The 19,376-nt window shown below is 38.1% G+C and overlaps 4 protein-coding genes across 10 annotated transcripts in view; all 4 read left to right on the top strand.

Annotated features, from left to right (window-relative positions):
- LOC125801362 (zinc finger protein 239-like) overlaps positions 1–19,376 on the top strand; it is a 196,717-nt gene that overhangs the window by 138,160 nt on the left and 39,181 nt on the right. The gene's annotated exons all lie outside the window — the stretch shown is intronic.
- The window catches only part of LOC125801241 (zinc finger protein 484-like), a 356,394-nt gene that overhangs the window by 309,775 nt on the left and 27,243 nt on the right, over positions 1–19,376 (top strand). The gene's annotated exons all lie outside the window — the stretch shown is intronic.
- LOC125801309 (zinc finger protein 239-like) lies at positions 4,415–9,455 on the top strand. The gene is made up of 2 exons (XM_049477825.1): positions 4,415–4,483; positions 8,157–9,455. The coding sequence occupies exon 2, from the start codon at positions 8,303–8,305 to the stop codon at positions 9,356–9,358; it is 1,056 nt and encodes a 351-aa protein (XP_049333782.1). The 5' UTR covers positions 4,415–4,483; positions 8,157–8,302; the 3' UTR covers positions 9,359–9,455.
- The window catches only part of LOC125801430 (zinc finger protein 239-like), a 269,977-nt gene continuing 255,035 nt past the window's right edge, over positions 4,435–19,376 (top strand). Inside the window, exon 1 of the mRNA XM_049478162.1 lies at positions 4,435–4,483. The gene's annotated coding sequence lies outside the window, so the exon portion shown is untranslated. The remainder of the gene's footprint in view (positions 4,484–19,376) is intronic.

Raw genomic sequence — 19,376 nt, 5'->3', positions numbered from 1 at the left:
GTCATTCTCTTCATAGCTCCCCATTCAAAATGTAACGAATAAATACCCCGACCTAGGTATTTCTCGGTATAAGTAGGTTTATTAGGGCGACTAGACAGACAGATTGACACATTTTGGGCTATCTGAGACCTTTGGTTAGGGAGTTAGGGAATTCGTTTACTAAAGTGTCTTTGTTTACCAAATTGTATATTTTAAGTTTTTGAATAATAATAATAATAATAATAGTAATATAATAAACCTAAATACACCCACATAAAGTGCATTACCTTGACTTACCAATTCTCTGCATTAACCTAATACCTATTTGAATATAATTAAACTCATTTTACACTGTTGTTCTGACTGTTGTTTTATATCTCAGCCACTAGATGGCACTGCTAATGTTTGTCAACTGTTCCTTTGATTAAGTCTGATTTGCTAGTTAAATCACATGATGAGGTTTAAAGGTCAGTACAGCCATTTTAGATTGAGCTGTGTGTGTGATGAAGCAGGTGGCTTCATCTCTCTCCATCCTCACTTTGTGTGCCTTGGACATCACTGTTTGTGAGTAAAGCTTTGTATATTTTGTTTTGAGATGTGGATGAGCAGAATATTGAACACATTTGTGAGCTGTTGGTAATGTTAGATTCTTTGTGGATACAGGGCAGGGTGCTTTGCTAGTATATTGGTGTATTTTGTAATTGTACTGATGTTTTTTCCTAAACTTAAGATATGTGATGTTTGTTTGCAGTTTCACAAAAAGAAATTGGGAATCTGGATAAATTAAACACTGAAGAAACTGAAACACCTTTGGTCCAGCTCTTTATTCAACCCCAACTGTTTAGCTATCTGTCAAGTTGTGCTAAGCTACAGGCAATAAGGACAGAATAGTGAAAAAACACTGCAAAGCGGGCACCTAACACAGGATTAGTGGTGAAGCATTCATCTATACATCAGCCTTGTAGAAGTTGATAGTTATGGAAGGAGCAGACAAAACAGAGGGACAGCAAACTCATGAGATGAGGTCAGTCACCTCTAGCTCATCTTTGGCTTCAAAAAGATCTGCTGCTAGTATGGCTGCTGCTCAAGTTCGAGCAAGAGCAGAGGCAGCACGTGCACGAGCCAGTTTCATCGACAAAGAAACAGCTGTTAGACTAGAAAAGATTTGTACGTTTTTAAGGTACGTTGATGGCTATTCAACAAGAAAAAGAGGTCGCTGCTGCTTTGGCTGAAGCAAAAGTATTTGAGGAGGCTGCAGAGCTCAACTTTGATGGAAGTCAGAAGAACACCTCAATTGATCTACCTGCAGTAGATCCAAAAGAGCACACCAGCAATTACGTAGAACAGCATTTTCAAACACAAGCACACCGGTGCCCACCACCTTCACCCATTCCTCAAAAAAGCTATGTCAAACAGGAAGATGAGGCTCATCAAGTGCAGGCAGGCTCTGAACCACCTATGCCCAGTCTCTCATATTATGGTGAAAGTGCAGCTCAAGAGGCCACATCACATCCCAAAGGTCTGAAAAGAGAAAAGAATCAGCAACCTTTAACACATCCTACAGATCAGCATCCTCCTGCACAAGCTTATACAGCTTCTCAGACACATCCTGCTCCACATGAAGACACCGCAGTAAGTGACATTGCCAAATTCCTCATCTGTCGTGAGCTGTTAAGTTCGGGGCTCCTCAGGTTCGACGATCGCCCAGAAAATTAATGGGCTTGGAAGACTTCGTTCTTAAATGCCAATCTCCAAGTGAGGAACTATATCTTTTGATGAAGTGGCTTGGACATCAGTCAGCTGAGTATGTAAAGAGAATCCGAGCTGTGCATGTCAGGTATCCTGATATTGGTCTCAAGAAAGCTTGGGAGAGATAAGAAGAGACCTAGGGATCCCCTGAAGTTGTTGAAAAGGCCCTTCTTGACAAAATTGAAAACTTCCATAAACTCAGCAACAAAGATCATCTAAACCTTAGAGAGCTTGGAGTTTTATTGCTTGAACTGGAGTCTGCAAAGTCAGAAGGCTACTTGTTGGGACTTTCATACTTGGACACATCAAGGGGTGTTAATCCAATTGTTGAAAAGTTACCTCACAATCTGCAGGAAATATGGATTTCTTATGGATCTCAATACAAGAAACTACACAAAGTCACATTTCCCCCATTTTCTGTCTTCACAAAATGTGTCTGTTGTGAAGCTGATGCAAAAATTATCCAAGTTTCAACATTTCTTCTGGTGCATTTCACACAAGGGCAGACATGACTGTCAAAAGACAAAGCCCTGCAAAGTTTTCCGTCAGCATTCATAGAACAGGAGTATCACAAATGGATGACGAGTCTGCAACAAGTGCATCTGCAGCCCAAACACCTGTTCTTTCTTCACCTTTTCACTTGTACTCTCCAAACTGAGCAACACAATGTAGACTTACATGTGGGATTAAATACAAGTCTTTCTAACTATCCCTCTATACACACACCTCCCTCTAAACGTATCATCTACAGTAGTTTATCCTTTTAGATTGATGGTGTTCTGAAGAACTCAAATGCTGATTTTATGTTTGGACGTGGCTGACAGCGTATCTGCTGAGACCTGGAACTATTCTGATTACATTAGCAGCACTAAGTTTATCATTTTCTACAAGTGGGGAGACAGACCATAATAACTTTTTACTTTTGTAAGGTAGTCTGTTTTCTATTGGTTGAGACACAAGAAGAGGATCTACAGTAAAGGGCTCATTCTCATCAGATGAGGATTCATTATAATCAGGATCCTCTCTAAAGTCCTCCTTTTTCTCAGACACATTCTCCTCTATGTCTCTGTCATGGTAAAAGAGATGTGAGAAATCCTCACTGAGAGAAAACCTTTTCTTAGACGTCATTTTCAGTAGAGAGAGAGAGCAGAAAGAGAGAGAGACAGAACACACAGAGAACTGGTTTAGAAGCTGCTGTGAAATCTTTTATATCTCTGCATTAACACTATGTTGTGTGAACAATATGTTTGTAGGAACAATATATTCCTCCACAGAATGAGAAATATCAAGTTCTCATGAGAATTATGTTTTCCCCGCCCCCCTGTCATATGAACTGTCAGTGGTTCTTGCACTAATACAGTTATAATGATGTTATTTTAGGGATCTATTTTTTTTTGAAGATTATAAAATTGCATGTCATTATGACTTTCATATCATTCAACACAACTGTGTGTCAAATTCTGATTTTTTTTTTTTTTTTTTTTAAAGCCTAAATAGCCTGGGGTCAAATTGACCCCAAACAACACCGATGTATAAAATGTGAACAAGACACACAAAAAACATCCTTTTAATTTTATGTTTACCCAGCTGTCCCCATTAAATTAGAAAAAAGTCACCAAATAAAATGAGATTTACTACTTAAATAAATGCATTAAACATTGAATGGGGTGAAATAAACTTAAACAAACCCTTGGTATTTTATAATTATTAGTTTTAAACTGATATTTGAATATGAAGTTTAAAATGCGTTTACAAGTGTGAAGTACCCTTCTATACAGAAATCAGGATGTTCCATTGTGATGTCAGAGAGTGATTTTACAGGGAGGAGCTGTGAATGACCTCAATTTATGGAAAGCTTTCAGAATACATAAATAGTAAGACTTTAGACAAGGTGAGCAACAAACAAGATCTGCTGCAGTACGATCTCCTTTTCAAGAATCTGCAGGACATCAAGAAGATAAGTGCAAAGAAAATGTAATTATAATATTTTAAATGAAATTTAGATAAAAAATAATTCTACCAGAATCAATGTCACAACAGCACTGATCTTTCCGTAGTAATTAGTAAGTGCTGTTTTTTGGAGTTGTACAGGAGCAATCAGAGAATCTCTATAGAGGAAAAAACTCACTTCAGAATCTGCTCTGAATCTCAAGCCACTTGACAGAGTCTGAAATGTCTAAAAACCTATAAACATTTTTTTATTCTAAAAAGTATCAAACGTTTATAAATTATTTTGCAAAATAATAATTTATAAACATCTGATACTTTATAGAATAAAATTTTTACTAATTTCCTTAAAACAAAACAACTATAACTGTTTCATCACCGCAGAGATAATTATTAACACTTTTTAAACTGCAGTTTTAATAATTTAAACGAGCTCTGGGTGTAACTCCAGCATCAGTAGCAGTAATGCTAGTAAATCTACTGAATAAAAAACATTAGTTTTAGAAAATGGAAATAATGGGGTACGTTTTCTTTCCTATTTTGGTGAAATACTTTGTTCTACTTTGTAAAATTAAAGGAAAACTCCAGAGAAGTAGTTATACATTGTTTTAAATGAGAGTTTAAGCTGTTTAGCTCCATTCAGCTCCATGCATTGAGGACTCCCTCGCGGGCTCCCTCTAGCGGTGATGTGGTATAATGTGATATAGCGGGGGAGGGGGCGGGGCTCTACATAACCCGGATGAGGCTGAGCTGGGGGGTCTGTAGCTGGAGCGCCGGAGGAAGAGCAGGATCAGCTGAACTACAGAAGGTATGGAGAAGTTTCTCTTTTTCTCTCTTGTTGGAGGTTGGTTGATGTGTTGTAACAGTATAAAGGTCATTATTTTGCTGTGATTCTATTTTGAACTACAATTCCCTGCACCAACAAGAGAACTGCGTTTTTATTTATTAATTATCCCTCCGCGCCCCCCGTAGCTCCAGAGGAGCTTGAATGCAGCGCAGGAGGTAAACAGAGCTGAGGAGCTCCGTGAAAAAGTGCTGTTTTAAGCAAATATAGGTATTTTTTAGAAAAGTTACTGGAAAAATGAGGTCTTATATCAGTTCTAGTCACTCTTCTGTGCATTTTTAGCGGGTATTGAAGCATATTTTGCCTAATAATTAATTATTTCTGCCCCGGTCGGGTTATCAGCTCTGAGGTACAGCCGTTTCAGCACCAAAACACTACATGTGACTGAGCCTGAAAATGTGTGTTCATGTGCTGTATTTACTTCTGTTTCATATTTTATAGATATGTGTGCAGTTACAGACGCTTAATAATCGGCTGGGATTATTTTTGTTGTGTATGTGCAGGTATGTTGTGGTTCTGTTTATTTAATTAATGTAAATGTTCTGTTCTGGAGCACATATCTTCAGCTCTTACCACGTTTAACTACGAACGATCTAGAAAAAAGGGCTGAAGAGGGATGTTTATTAACAAGAGCAGTTTTGTTAAAAGGATACAGCAACTGTATAGAGATAGCCCGACTCTCCAAGCCCAGTGAACAGTGCTGCTAATGCTGCAGGTTAGCTAGTTATAACTTATAAATTAAAGCTAGGTTAGCTAGTGATAACTTATAAATTAAAGCTAGGTTAGGTAGTTATAACTTATAAATTAAATCTAGGTTACCTAGTTATAACTTATAAATTTAAGCTGGATTAGCTAGTTATTACTTGTCAAAAGTGCGGCTAAAGCTTTAGAATTTTTTTAAAGAACTAAGGTTTCCAGAATTACATATTTATATAGTTACATAATGTTCACCAGGCTTTATAGAGTCGGGTTAGCAGCATTAGCAGCACTGTTCACCAGGCTTGGAGAGTCGGGCCAGCGCCAGATAGCTAGCATTAGCGAGGTTAGCTAATGTTGGCTAAAACCTTAACACTCCTTCAATAATAGTGATGTACTCCTCTATACAGTTGCTGTATCCTTTTAACAAAACTGTTCTTGTTAATAAACATCCCTCTTCAGCCCTTTTCTCTAGATTGTTCGTGGTTAAACGTGGTAAGAGCTGAAGATATGTGCTCCACACCATTGTTGAGTGTGGACTTACTTCTACCTCCTCCCATCACAGGCTCACTTTCAATTAGAAATGGCAGCCGCATGAAAAGAGCCTATAGGCCTTTTTAGTTGCATCATTTTGAAGTCTGTGACATGTTGTTTATTTCCATATTTGGGGTTCAATATCTGAACTGTTTTTGTAAATGGCAAAACTGAAAATGCTTTTTTAAACTCCCCTCTATCACATTCTGTGCTAAATACATGTGTTTAGGACCCTGTACGTTTTATTCTGTGTACAACACCACTGGATTCTCTGAATTACGGGATCGTTTAAGTGTCCTAATTAGAATAATGCTAGCGTTTAGCTAATGCTACAGCGCACTGAACTGAACTCACAGCACAGCAGCACAGAATGTGAGGGGACTATCAAAGGTATGACACTGGCTGTAGAGCTCCGGTCAGATCACGATTTGGATTATTCTTCTTCTTCACAGAGGATCATTCAAAGTATCTAAATAACTTCAAATCAAATCAAAGTATTTAAACAGGTGAAAACTCTTTCAGTCTGGTGATGTTGAGCAGTGTAGTCTGTGTTATGCTGTCCGTACAACTACATGACTACAGTACTTTTAACAGACTAAAGTCTGACTCTTCCCATCTGAAGACAAATCACAGACTTTTTACACAAATACTTTTTTTTATCTCACAGGCTTTTTACTTTGTTATGAAGAGGGAGAACATAACATGATCTCATTTGTAGGAAGTAAAAACATGAGAGAGGGTTCACTGCTTTTAATAATACATGCTCAGAAAAAAGAAAAACACTATATGTGAAATGTTGAAGTTATTATTCACTAAACATACAGCTACATTTCCACAACAACTGATAAGAAGTGATGATATTTAAGGTGGATGTTCATTCATAAGCTAGAGTGAGCTAATGGACAAATACTAAAAACAAGATTCATTTTGTTCAGATAGCTGGTTTACAGGCTTTAGTTAGAGTTGATGAAATTTTGGGTAACATTAGCTTCTGTAAAACTGCAGCAGGTCTTGGAGCTGTTGCTCTGAATCTGCTGGTGAAGTTGGGCTTTAAACCGATGCTGTGATTTGTCCACTATATTGATTTAGTAAACTAATCAGTTAAGCCATTGATGTGGAGCTGCAGTTTTTCTGGGTAAAAATCACAATAACATTTACATTTCTCACCAAATTTTCATTTGTGTTTTTTATATTTAAATTTTGATCTACATATACCAAAAAAACATGTCTTGAACTCAGGAGCACATATCACTGTTAGCCTGAAGCTAATGTGGTGGAAAATAATGAACTGTTATCAGTAGTTGTAAAAAAAAAATCAGGTTTGGTTAATATGTGTGGGATCTTTTATAAATTAGTGTAAAGGAAAAGGATTTGGACAGCATTGGTCACGTGATCAGTGTAGAACGAATCAAGCATCGGCACTGTGATTCAAAGTAATGCGTGTTGTTTTTCCGGCACATGTGTTACGACCTGGTCTAGGTCAGCCCGTAACATAGAAAAAAGAGGCCCCCATGCCCTCCTGGTTCCCCAACCACACATACTCCTGTTAGTCAAAAGGTTTAGTTTATTTAACAAATTGTAAAGAATACAAGGCTTAGGTCAAAGGGGAGGCAACAGTTAGGGATGAAAGAAAACATAATAAACAAAACAAAAATAATTTAAAGATTAAGAAAACTAACTTACCTAACAAAGAAAAGAAAATGAAATACAAATCTCTAACCTAACTCCCTAATTAAACAAACCAAGAGAAAGCATGGAAAAATAAACTCTTTCTCACACTGGGAGAACTTGTAAGAATAAGCTTATTTTCTCCCCACAGAGAGAGACCAGACCAAAGAACCAAAGAACAGGATTTTACCATCAGCTTAGTTCTAACACTTTAACCGGCTACAAACTGCATAAACCATGCGGCAGGGAACCAGCAACACACAGGAGCCATGTTGGAAGCCAAGCACCACCCTCGCACTTCCTGTTCCCTTTTATGGTTGGTTCCCCCTGGTGGTGACCAACCAGTTTGGTTAAATGGCATCATGCAGTAACCTGCAGTAGGAAGGCACACTCAAACAGAAAGAAAAAAAACAATAATCAGCAATTATGACCTATAGGGTTGTAACACATGCCTCAAAGCTTAAAATTTAGGGGTAACATCACTATTTCTTTATTTCTTTCTTTCTTTAAGTTCTCAGTTTCTAGTGAGACCAGAACAGAATCAAGAGTGTCTGAACAGTGGGCATTACTTATAAAGGCACTAAACAGGTGGCTAGAGGACCACCAGCGCCCCCCTTTTATAGTAATATGAAGATGTCCCAGTAGTTTTGTCTGTATAGTGTAACTGATTTAGGCAGTTCTCTTCAGTTTATTGACCTGCTTTTTATTATTCAATGGCATTTTTCTTTGTGTTTTTCAGAAATGAAAATGTTCTCCTAAAATTCATCACCAACAAAAAGGATATTTATCAAAGAGCAGTGTTAAACTGCTGAAAGAGGTGTAGCAGAAGCCATCCTGAAGAATCTCCAGAACACGCAGAAATTGTTTGATACATTTAACAGACAAATGAAGCCAAGTCCCAACATGGAGAAACATCAGCACTCTGTCAAGAGTTTTACTAAACAGAGTAATCTCAAAAAACACCAGCGCATTCACACAGGAGAGAAACCGTATCCTTGCTCAGACTGTGGGAAGAGTTTTAATCAAGGCGGTCATCTCCAACACCACCAGCGCATTCACACAGGAGAGAAACCGTATCACTGCTCAGACTGTGGGAAGAGATTTATTGAACAGAGTACTCTCAAACGACACCAGCGCATTCACACAGGAGAGAAACCGTATTACTGCACAGACTGTGGGAAGAGTTTTAATAGACTGGAGACTCTAAAACTGCATCAGCGCATTCACACAGGAGAGAAACCGTATCACTGCTCCAAGTGTGGGACGAGTTTTACTGTACAGAGTAATCTCAAAATACACCAGCGCATTCACACAGGAGAGAAACCGTATTACTGCTCAGACTGTGGTATGAGTTTTACTCAACAGAGTCAACTAAAACTGCACCAGCGCATTCACACAGGAGAGAAACCGTATTACTGCTCAGACTGTGGGAAAAGTTTTAATCAACAGAGTACTTTCCAAATACATCAGCGGATTCACACAGGAGAGAAACCGTATTACTGCTCAGACTGTGGGAGGAATTTTAATCATCAGAGTAATCTCAAAAACCACCAGCGCATTCACACAGGAGAGAAACCGTATCACTGCTCAGACTGTGGGAAGAGTTTTACTACACAGAGTAAACTCAAAAATCACCAGCGCATTCACACAGGGGAGAAACCGTATTACTGCTCAGACTGTGGGAAGAGTTTTACTACACAGAGTACTCTCAAAAAACACCAGCGCATTCACACAGGAGAGAAACCGTATCACTGCTCAGACTGTGGGAAGAGTTTTAATCAACAGAGTCATTTCAAAACACACCAGCGCATTCACACAGGGGAGAAACCGTATCACTGCTCAGACTGTGGGAAGAGTTTTACTTCACAGAGTGATCTCAAACGACACCAGCGAATTCACACAGGAGAGAAAACTATCCCACATTTGTCCCACAGCAATTAAAAGTGCAAATCGTAAATCTTTCAGACAGAACACCTTATCCTATACAAATATTTCACTCTGTCACTTGGGACACGTTCCACCAAAAACAAACATGAACTAAATTTAATCATGGATTTAACAGGTTCAGCAAAATGAATCTTAACCAGGGATGATGTTTATTGAATTCCATGTTGTGTTTTCTCATATGTTTAATATTCCAGGACATTCTTTGTGAGACAGAGTTCAGTTCTGAAGAAGGAGAGGTATTTTGGGTTTGAGTGAGGGCACTGCCAGTGTTTGGACACTGAGAGCTCCCAAAAGTGAGGAGCATCCAGACCCCGCAGAGAGGCCAACAAAATCCTTTCCAGAGGTTAAATAAAACGGTCAGCCGTAGTTCCCATACTGAAATCAACCTCCTCCAGGCTTGTGTAGTGCAGTGAGGTTGTGGACACATTTACTCCCTCTGCTGGTGTTCTCATTTGTCTATGGTTCAGTCGTTCTGATTAAAAATCTGTTACCATAGAAGGATATAGATGGATATTTGGTCATTGTATTACTCAAGTTTTATACTCGCTTATCTTTTTCTTATTGAATATTATATGTTGCTGAAGGGTTTTTTTTTATCTTTTTTAATCTTTACTAAGAATATCCAAATCATGTAGTTTTTAAATTGTTTTTATCCACTACAAACTATTATCTTTATATTGCTTCACCTCTATATTTACTCATCTGTGTGTCTTAATAAATGGCTTTTATATTGCAGATCTGCAATCTCATTGTGTTTTCTCAACATATGTTTGACATGAAACCTATTGGCCTGAGATTGTCTTATGTTATTATTTGTTGAATACTCAAAGGCACCCAACGGAGAAATCCAGTGTGAAATGTATTTGTGTTGAATTGAAACAGTCAATTTCAGATTGAAATTCAGAGAGAAATATTTTTTTAAATGGTTCAGGCTTAAAAGGGTTAAATATACAATTACTTCCAAAGGTAGAGTAGCATGTGTTTAACTTGTATTCCTATGTTTATATATATATTTTTTTTATTGTGAATGCTTGTGGGTTGTGTTGTTTAGTTTTTTTGAAAAGCACAGTCATTCACCAACTACACTTAATTACCAAATTCTATATTTGAGATATTGACCATTTTTATTAGTAGCTAGCCTTGCTAAATATCCAAACACAGCATTTGCAATTTTACTGACCAAATGAATGAAAAGATGGTGGTGAAAAAAAGATGAATGAAAAGATGGCTGCGCGCAGTAGTGCAGCGGCCTCTCACGCTCCTACCGAACACCCTATTTTGAGCTGTTTTTATGCCGGTTCTGAACCCAACTTCACGTGCCCCACGCGTGTGAGCTGTAGCATAACTGAATTTTTGAGGATTAAGGACAGTTTGGTCAGTAAAACAGCAACTATGGACAATAATACCTGAGCTTCACTGGGAAGACTACAGCTCCTCCGCGCTCTCTGACCATATATCTATCATGCTGGTCCCCACATACCATCCCCCGCTGCGACGCTCCAAACCCACACAGAAGACCATTACTGTGTGGCCCAGTGACGGAGACGCTGTGCTGCAGGACTGCTTCGACTGCACCTCCTCTCTGAATGTCTGACTCGTTGTTCTTGCTGATGAGGCCAACAACAGTTGTGTCGTCAGCGAACTTGACGATGTGGTATGAGCTGTACTTTACAGTACAGTCATGAGTCAGCAGAGTGAACAGCAGTGGACTGAGCACACAGCCCTGGGGGTCGCAGGTGCTCAGTATGGTGGTGCTGTTTCCAATCCTGACTGATTGTGGTCTCTCAGTCAGGAAGTCCAAAACCCAGTTACAGAGGGAGGAGCTCAGGCCCAGCAAGTTCAGTTTTCCGATCAGGTGCTGAGGGATTGTGGTGTTGAATGCTGAACTGAAGTTGATGAACAGCATTCGAACATAGCAGTCTTTGTTGTCCAGGTGGGTGAGAGCCAGGTGGAGCACAGTAGACATGGCATCATCTGTTGGTCTGTTTGGACGATGCGCAAACTGCAGAGGGTCCAGTGAGGAGGTCATTGAAACTGGACAACAAGCTGTTAACTGGAGTCTCCAGACGTAATCATATTGATCAATTCTGTCCAATCACATGTCAATTGCATAAATGTATAACTGCTTGGATAAAGTCTGAAGGGTTCTCTCTCTCTTCCTCGACTGGCTTTAGTTTATTTCTCTCTTTTTCTCTTTATTTCTCTCTGGGTTGTGAATGTGTTGATCTATCAAGATTTTAGTACAATATGTGTTGACTCGATGATGTACTTTGTCTTTTCTAATATATATCCATTGGCATAGGAACCGGGGGGGATGGGTGGGACAGGTGGTTTTGTCCGCCCCAAAAATGATATCGTTTCACTCAGATCAGCTGTACTTTTTATGAGGAGACAGACCGGACCAATCACGGAGCCGGTTCAGGTATTAAGTCCCGCCTCTCAGTAGAAACAGCCAATCAGCTTGCTGGTTTTGCGGCGCGCGGCGGAAGTGTGCGTTGGGGAAGCCCCTCCCCCTCACTGTGAGATTTAGCAGCGAGATTGGGACACGCAGCCGCTTCAGCTGATCTTAAAACAGATCTGGATATACGGAGATTTTTCTAAAAGAAAGGTAACGGTAGGCTAACCACTTCAACTGTGATGATATGTTTCTGATAGCTGGTTAAAAACACGTCTTTGAATCAGCACACAGATCAAAACCCACTGTGATTAATAAACTGCAGCTGTGTTAGTGAGTTACCTTAACTTTGGAATGAGCTAGATTGGGAGTCAAGGTTAAAGAAAAAAACAGCTATATATGTAATGTTCAACTTGACCTGTACCTGATCAGCTAATCACTATTTCACTATTAATTTAGGATTACAGGACTTACTCTAAGCTATAATGAACGAAAATACATTTAGCTAACTAGTTATCTAGAAGCTGGATGTAGTGGATAGCCAGAATGTAGTACAGTACTTTATGTTAGTAGTTTAAAGCAGTTTCTTAACCCTGAGCACTGCCCTTAAAATTAAATTGTGTGTTTTCCAGCGGATTTAACTGATCAGCTAATAAACATTTCTTTATTGAGTTTACCTGTTCAAATCCCTTAGCTCCCTCTAGACCCTAAATCAATCATTATGTATATCCAGCAGTGTATTAGACACATCATACCACCACTTACTTTATTAAATGCCTTTAAAGCAGAGGAAGCTCTAGAATATGCAGAACAGTGTTAATATGCAGTAGAATATGTAAGAACAGGGCTGAGAAACAGTGCTGTAACCTGACTTCTGTTCATTTCTAGTTCACAGTAAGACCACATGTCCTGACGTTTATAAACATCTCTATGAAACGTAAAGTTACATTCTTTTACATAAACGGACACCATCTTAAGAAGAGCTCTTAGTAGAAAAAAAAGTGCAGGAGAAAATGTAAATATATGACAGAATTATAATGCCAATTCATAATAATAAGAATAAGAATAATAATAAAAAAATAATAAACAAATCTATTATTATAAATATTAGGTGATAACTGATCATTTTTGTCATATGTATGTAATTCAGACATTGTATGCATAATTTTTAACAGTAACTGTGACGGATGTGTACGTTGATAGCTAGTTGCCCCTCACTGACTATGTGCTCCGATCAGAGAACAGCTGCGACTTCAGGTGATATTGAGAGCTTTATTGATTTCCAGGTATTAAAGTGGCTTCTTCAATGAAGTGTTGCATACATATTCAATGATACAGAATTTGTGTGCATTACAGAGTGAGTATGTTTGGGTGTGTGTGTGTGTGTGAGTTTGTGTGTTTGTGTGGTCTCTGTAACATAAACATATACAGAGAGATAATTAGAAATTGTATAAACCCAATTCTACATTATATTAAATTATGCAAACATGCAGTAATAATATCAAAACACACATCAAGTTACATAAACAATATATATATATATATATATATATATATATATATATATATATATATATATATATAACGTAATTGCACCAAAGTAACATTAATGTGACAAGAAAACCAAATTACTGCAAGTGGCTAGTAATATCAAATAATATAAGTGAAATCTAGGCACTCATAGGGTTAAATAAGAGAAAATTCAAGTGCAGTACCTATAGTAGCCAACGGGTCAAAGACACAAATGACAGAAGCGGTATTGCCGCCATAGAGTCTAGCCTGTCTAGCCTGTTCACGTGAACAACACATGGCGCCATAGGTAGGCTACAGCAAATACAATATTTAGAAGCTAAATAATGCCTCAAACAGCCACAGAACGGTGGAAATAACACCACAGGTAGAAAATACCGCTAAAGCACTCTCAAACCCAACTATTCATGTAACTTTAACCCCAAAGTAAGCATTTAGCAATGCATTTAAGGAATAGATCATTTTCCCATTGAAATGAATGGGAGCTCGCGGTAAACTTAAAGTTACCCGGTTACTGGACTAAACAGCATGTAAATAACACAAGCAGATGACACAACATAAATACAGGTCAAAACAAAGTACTTACATTGTCATCAACGCACACATACACACAAAAAGGGGGTACTATTTCAACAAGATGCTGGAGCAAACGGCAAGTGTCTGCCAGCACACTGAAACTTAAAGTCATGCATGCACGCAAGTGTGTGGTACGTCGCTGACGTCACCGCGCTGACTCCAGCAGGGAGTTTTCCACAGTAACTGTAACGTGGAGTAACATGTTTAGGTTGTAAAATCACCTTATAATAATAATTTACTTTTAATTAGTCATTAATTAGTAATTTCCACAAATGTTGTTCTATATCTATTCGTTTTTGTTCCTTTTATCTATATCTTTAATGCTGAAACTATTTTTTCCAGTAAACTTTAATATATTTTAAATTCTAAGCTCTGACTCATTGGTCATCTTTTCATGTTCTGGGATTTCTCACATTCGAGTTTTATGTAAGTCATGCTGTGGCAAATTACCCTACAGTTTATTAAATCATTAATAATTAAACATTTATGATTGACTGCATCTGTTGACTACATGATAAGCTGAGAGATCCAGTGTTCTGTCGAGTTGTGCTACCCTTTTGTGTATATTTAAAGGTAAAAATACAAAAGTAGCACTAACTCTCAGGTCCATAACTGAGAAAATCAGAACGGCTGTTTCTGTACTGACACCTTTTCCCAAGATCTTCTTGAAGTAAATGGAAGGTTGTGCGTTTTTTTGCAAAACTTTGTACATGAATCCATCCTCCACCACAACAAAACTCTGCCAATGTCCAGAGACTAAATTAGCATCAGCGTGACCAAACACACTGCTCCAAAGAATCTCTAGAGAGGACGATACCCATTTAAGAATCTCTTGCAGGTTTGCCGGGTCACACCAAAGTGAATCCAAAATGAATGTATTCATATGAAACAATTAAAAACAACTAATTAGATGTAGAAAAATGTAATTTTACAAAATACTTTCCAAAATCAATGGAATGCCCTGGCCATGTGGATAGTTGCTATTTTTAATTCATCATTCACCCCCATTGATTGAGGCCTTCTTAATTAGCAGCACTTGTGTCCCCATTTTAAACTGTCTGGGTGGAAACAACGCCACGCATCTCTACCAAGCAATTAAAAAAAATATATTTAGATAATTTTATATTATTTTTTATTATGTTATATTTAATCAGTGCTAAGCGTTACATACACAGAACAATAACAGCAAAATAGCCCCACTTATTTCCAAAACAGTTTAATATTATGGTTTGTTCTTCCAATCAACCAACAAATAACATTTTTGCATATGGATTGTTGAATCATGGGTAATACAATAAATTACGGGAAACATAATGAATAAAAATAGTATAAACATGTTATTTTGTATGTTTGTGTCACGTCTGTCTGCAGGCAATTTTGTTCCTTCCACACTAAGCTCCAACGGAGGTTTGCAGTCTAACGACTACACTACCCAGAACGCATCACACTCTGACATCCCACACCTACTCACGTGATTACCTCAGGGTATTTAAGAACGCTTCACCTTCACACAGGTTCCGCATATTGCCTGGTTTCTACCACTTTACAAAACATTTTCTACTCTGTATTTGTTTTTTCCGTGTATGACCTTGCTCTTTGTTTTTTCGACGCCGATTTCTGCCTGTACCTCTGATTGTGGATTTACTGCGTTTGACCTGGACTGTTTAACGTTTCCGATAATTGGATTTTCTTTGATGCTGGCTTCCTCGTGTTTGAACTCTGGACTGTTTATGGTATATGGTTATTCGTATGTGGATTCTGTTTACTGGTGATCTGATTTGTTTTGTACAACTACCCTTTTCTCTGCCCAGTGATTTAATAAACAACCCATTTTAACTGTATCCGCGAGTGTCTGTATTCGGTGCACACCATGACAGTTTGTGTTCTTTTCTTTACACAGAATGTTTTCACGGCTGCCGACGCCCTACAAGAAGGAGTCTCCCATCCGGGTGAAGTGCATAACCAAAGTCCTGGTGCCCCGGGCAGAGGGTTGGCAGGTGGTGGATGGCGCGGTTGTAGCTACTGCAACTAAGTAAGTGGCTACGTGTGCGCTCTCTGATGGGCAACAATGTATTGTCGCCCATCTGAAAAATGGATTGTTCATTAATTGATGGACAGTCCTACATTATTAAGAATTTCAATCTAACTACTCGCTATGGGGAGATGAATCTATTCTTCACCTCTTCTACTGTAGTTTAAATCTGCAAGTCTTCCTGTGACCACTGACTTAGAGGCATGGTGCGACCGCGCTGTCTGCTACCTCTCCGTTAAGTTTGAGGAGCCAGGGAATGGTGAACAGTTCTACACAGTGGAGGGCAACATCATTAGAGTAAGTCCCATATGTTAGTGACAGTGCGACAATACTTAAATCTGTGGACAATAATTCAATACTTTAAAATCACTGTCTCCAATAATGTTTTTGTAATTTTTAAAGGAATATACGTTTATAAAATATTGGCCTGGAGTTCTAAGTTCTAAGCAAGGATCCTCCAACTAAAAATATTCTTAAGTTGCATTTAGTATTTACAGTATCTGTTACTGCCCGTGTGCTAGAACTGCAACATTTCTGTCTTTTTGCTCAGCAAAAACTAAAACTGACCTAATGAAAATACTACAATTGTAATTTTAAACTAGATCAATTACACTGAGTAATAATGAATAATAATGAGTAATTCATTACTCCACTAATTTTCAGTTGTGTTTTTTATGTTTTAGTTGAGTGCAACTAAATTAAAAACAACGAAAGATGGGTCTGTGCCAGTGCAGGACATCTCATTGCAGTGTGCAGACCAACAGTATGATGTCACTCTGTGGAGGGAGTCGGCCACAGAGGGAATCCGATTGGGTCAACAAATTATCCTCAGGCACCTTAAGATGAAGGTGCAGGAGGGTAAATTTAACTCAACCTCCCAAACTACAGTCAAGGTAATTTTTATATTATGTTTGTTGTTCTTGTCATTATTATTAACTGTCTGTTTTTGTTGTGTAGAAGGGGACATTATTATAATTATTATTATTATTATTATTATTTGTGGGTAGCACCCAAGGCAGTGACCAGGGTTAAAAAAAAAAACTGCTTTAAACTACCGACAAAATATTTTACTAAATTCTGGCTATCCACTACACCCATCTTCTAGCTAACTAGTTGTTTTGTTCATTATAGCTGACAGTAGGTCCTGCAATCCTAAATTAATGGACACAATTTGAAAAAGAAAAAGTGATTAGCTGATCAGGTACACCTGGGCAAGCTGAACATTACATATATATATATTTTTCCTTAAACCCTGACACCCTATCTGTCTAATTCCTAAATTAAGCTGACTAACTCACAAGCTGTATTTTATTAAGTGCACTGAGGATTTGATCTGTGCGTTTTGATTCAGAGACGAGTCTTTTTAACCAGTTATCAGAAACAAGCTCATCACAGTTTACATTTGTAGCGGCTCAGTGGTTTAATACCTGGTGCTAATTGAGATGTTGAAATATTTTTTAATTGGGCGCCAGTTATTAAATTAATTTAATTAGATTAATTAATTAATTAATTAATTAATTAATCAAATTAATTAATAACACAAGACATCTCAGGGTGTGGTTTCTACAGGTGACAGAAATTTTCATAACCAAGTCATCCAGAAAAACACACTGAAATGACAGGTTTTGTAAAATAAAAGTATTTATTAAATCACACAGATATGAGTAAATAATTCATTAAAAAGTCATAAATGTAGCCATTAGCTATCAAATCATAGTGTAGAATGATAAATGAGAAATAAAAGAACAAACACGTTATAATGCTGATATGAAAGGAATAAAGATTAATATAACTATTAAGTGAGTATTTCTAAATAAGGGTCTAAGGCATTTTAAGTCTACGAAACCAATTCTTATTTCCAACCAAGCCACTCAAAATGAGTCATCTATACTAAAGAAGACTAAATTTAAGACCCGACCCAAACCATGACCAACAGAACACCATCTGCCGAAAGATTAAACCCAGCTCTGCCTTACTCTGAGTTGTTGAAGTGGGCCTCGGTGACGTCCGCCTGGGTTGGTCGTCTGATGCTTCACCCCGAAAAAGGATCACGTGAGCCTGTCTGCAGGGTGGTTTGACTTCCTGTGTCAGCACGGAGCCCCATTAGAACCCACAGGGTAAATCCCCACTCTCAGCTGGCTTGCTGGTGGCCTCCGGACCGCAGGTTTCTGGGTTGGATCTGGCGGATCTCCTTTTCAGCTGTACTTTAGCTAAACTTAGATGGAATAATGCTTGGCTTCGTAGATTGTAAAATAACCTTAGATATTTTAACTAGGATAGCTAATATTAATATACTTGAAGATTAAATGCACTAGTCTAAGAAAACTAACTTAAGATGACTAAACTAACAGTCTATCCTTTCTCCATCTCTGGGCTCCCTAACCTCTCTCCTCTAACTGTTTTCCTCAACTCATCTTCTCCAACTCCTTCTCCCACTCCTTCTCTAACTGCTTCTCCTCCAACTGCTCTGACCTGAACTCCCAAAACTCAACTGGAAAAACTAAACTGGCAACTGAACTGTGTCTGCCCAGTTTAACTATTAGACTCTGTGGCCTGTTTGGCCCCTGAGCTATGATTGGCCCTGTGGCCCAAATGTCTGTGTTTTGATTGGTCTAGGAGCAATTTCAAACTTTGGCAGGGAAGATCTTATTCACAAAGGGCCATAAAACCCCCCCTCACATGGTCACCATGCTTCAGAATTTTCCTAATAGATCAAACCAAAAGAAAACTCAATTAAACAGTGGATCAAAATACATTTTTCAGCATATCAGTTTGTGAGGATAAATTCAGGAAACAACAATCTTACAATTGAATCACAATAAATGTACTATATATATTTTGCCCACAAACAGTTTTGTAATACTAGATAATCTTAGAAATACAACGATGGATGGTACTCTGTCAGAAAGAGATCAAGAGTCATGTTATTATTTAAACCCAATTAAATCACTTAAAAGATAATACCTGGTTAAACCACTGATAACCAAATAAAGCTAAATTATCAAATGCTAGTTAAACCTTGTTGATTCAGACTTGAATGTGTAGAAAAATTGAATCAGGACACATCTAAACACATATACCATATACCAGACACATATACCATTATCTAGTAAACATTCTATAAAACACATTTTTTATATAGTCAATATAGATGTATTTTAAGCAAAATCTTCTGAGTGAGAAATTCCTCCCCTCTGCTGAGTGTTCAGATAAGGCTTGGTCCTTGCCTGTCTGAATTTACGACGGTGGGGGAAGGAGTTCTTTCTGCACCCCACAGAATTTGAGCCTGCAATGTTGAAAATGGAATCCCAAGCTTAGAACATTTCTCTTAATTTCATTAATCTTATTTCTAAGTGATTGCAGAAATAACTAGGCACAAACCCCTAAATTGGTACAACATTTGGTGAATTAACAATTTCCAAGGCATTAATTAAGTTTTGACACTCTCTTAAGTCCGCAGTCCCGTCCTAGTGATGGTG

This window comes from Astyanax mexicanus, chromosome 4 (genome assembly GCF_023375975.1).
Source record: "Astyanax mexicanus isolate ESR-SI-001 chromosome 4, AstMex3_surface, whole genome shotgun sequence".
Taxonomy (NCBI): Eukaryota; Metazoa; Chordata; class Actinopteri; order Characiformes; family Acestrorhamphidae; genus Astyanax; species Astyanax mexicanus.
The sequence above is the reverse complement of the archived record's forward strand: the minus strand, read 5'-3'. Positions and strand labels throughout refer to the sequence as shown.

Bases quoted from the DNA above. Each gene is read 5' to 3' on its own strand.
- LOC125801309 (XM_049477825.1), top strand. From the start codon at position 8,303: ATGAAGCCAAGTCCCAACATGGAGAAACATCAGCACTCTGTCAAGAGT.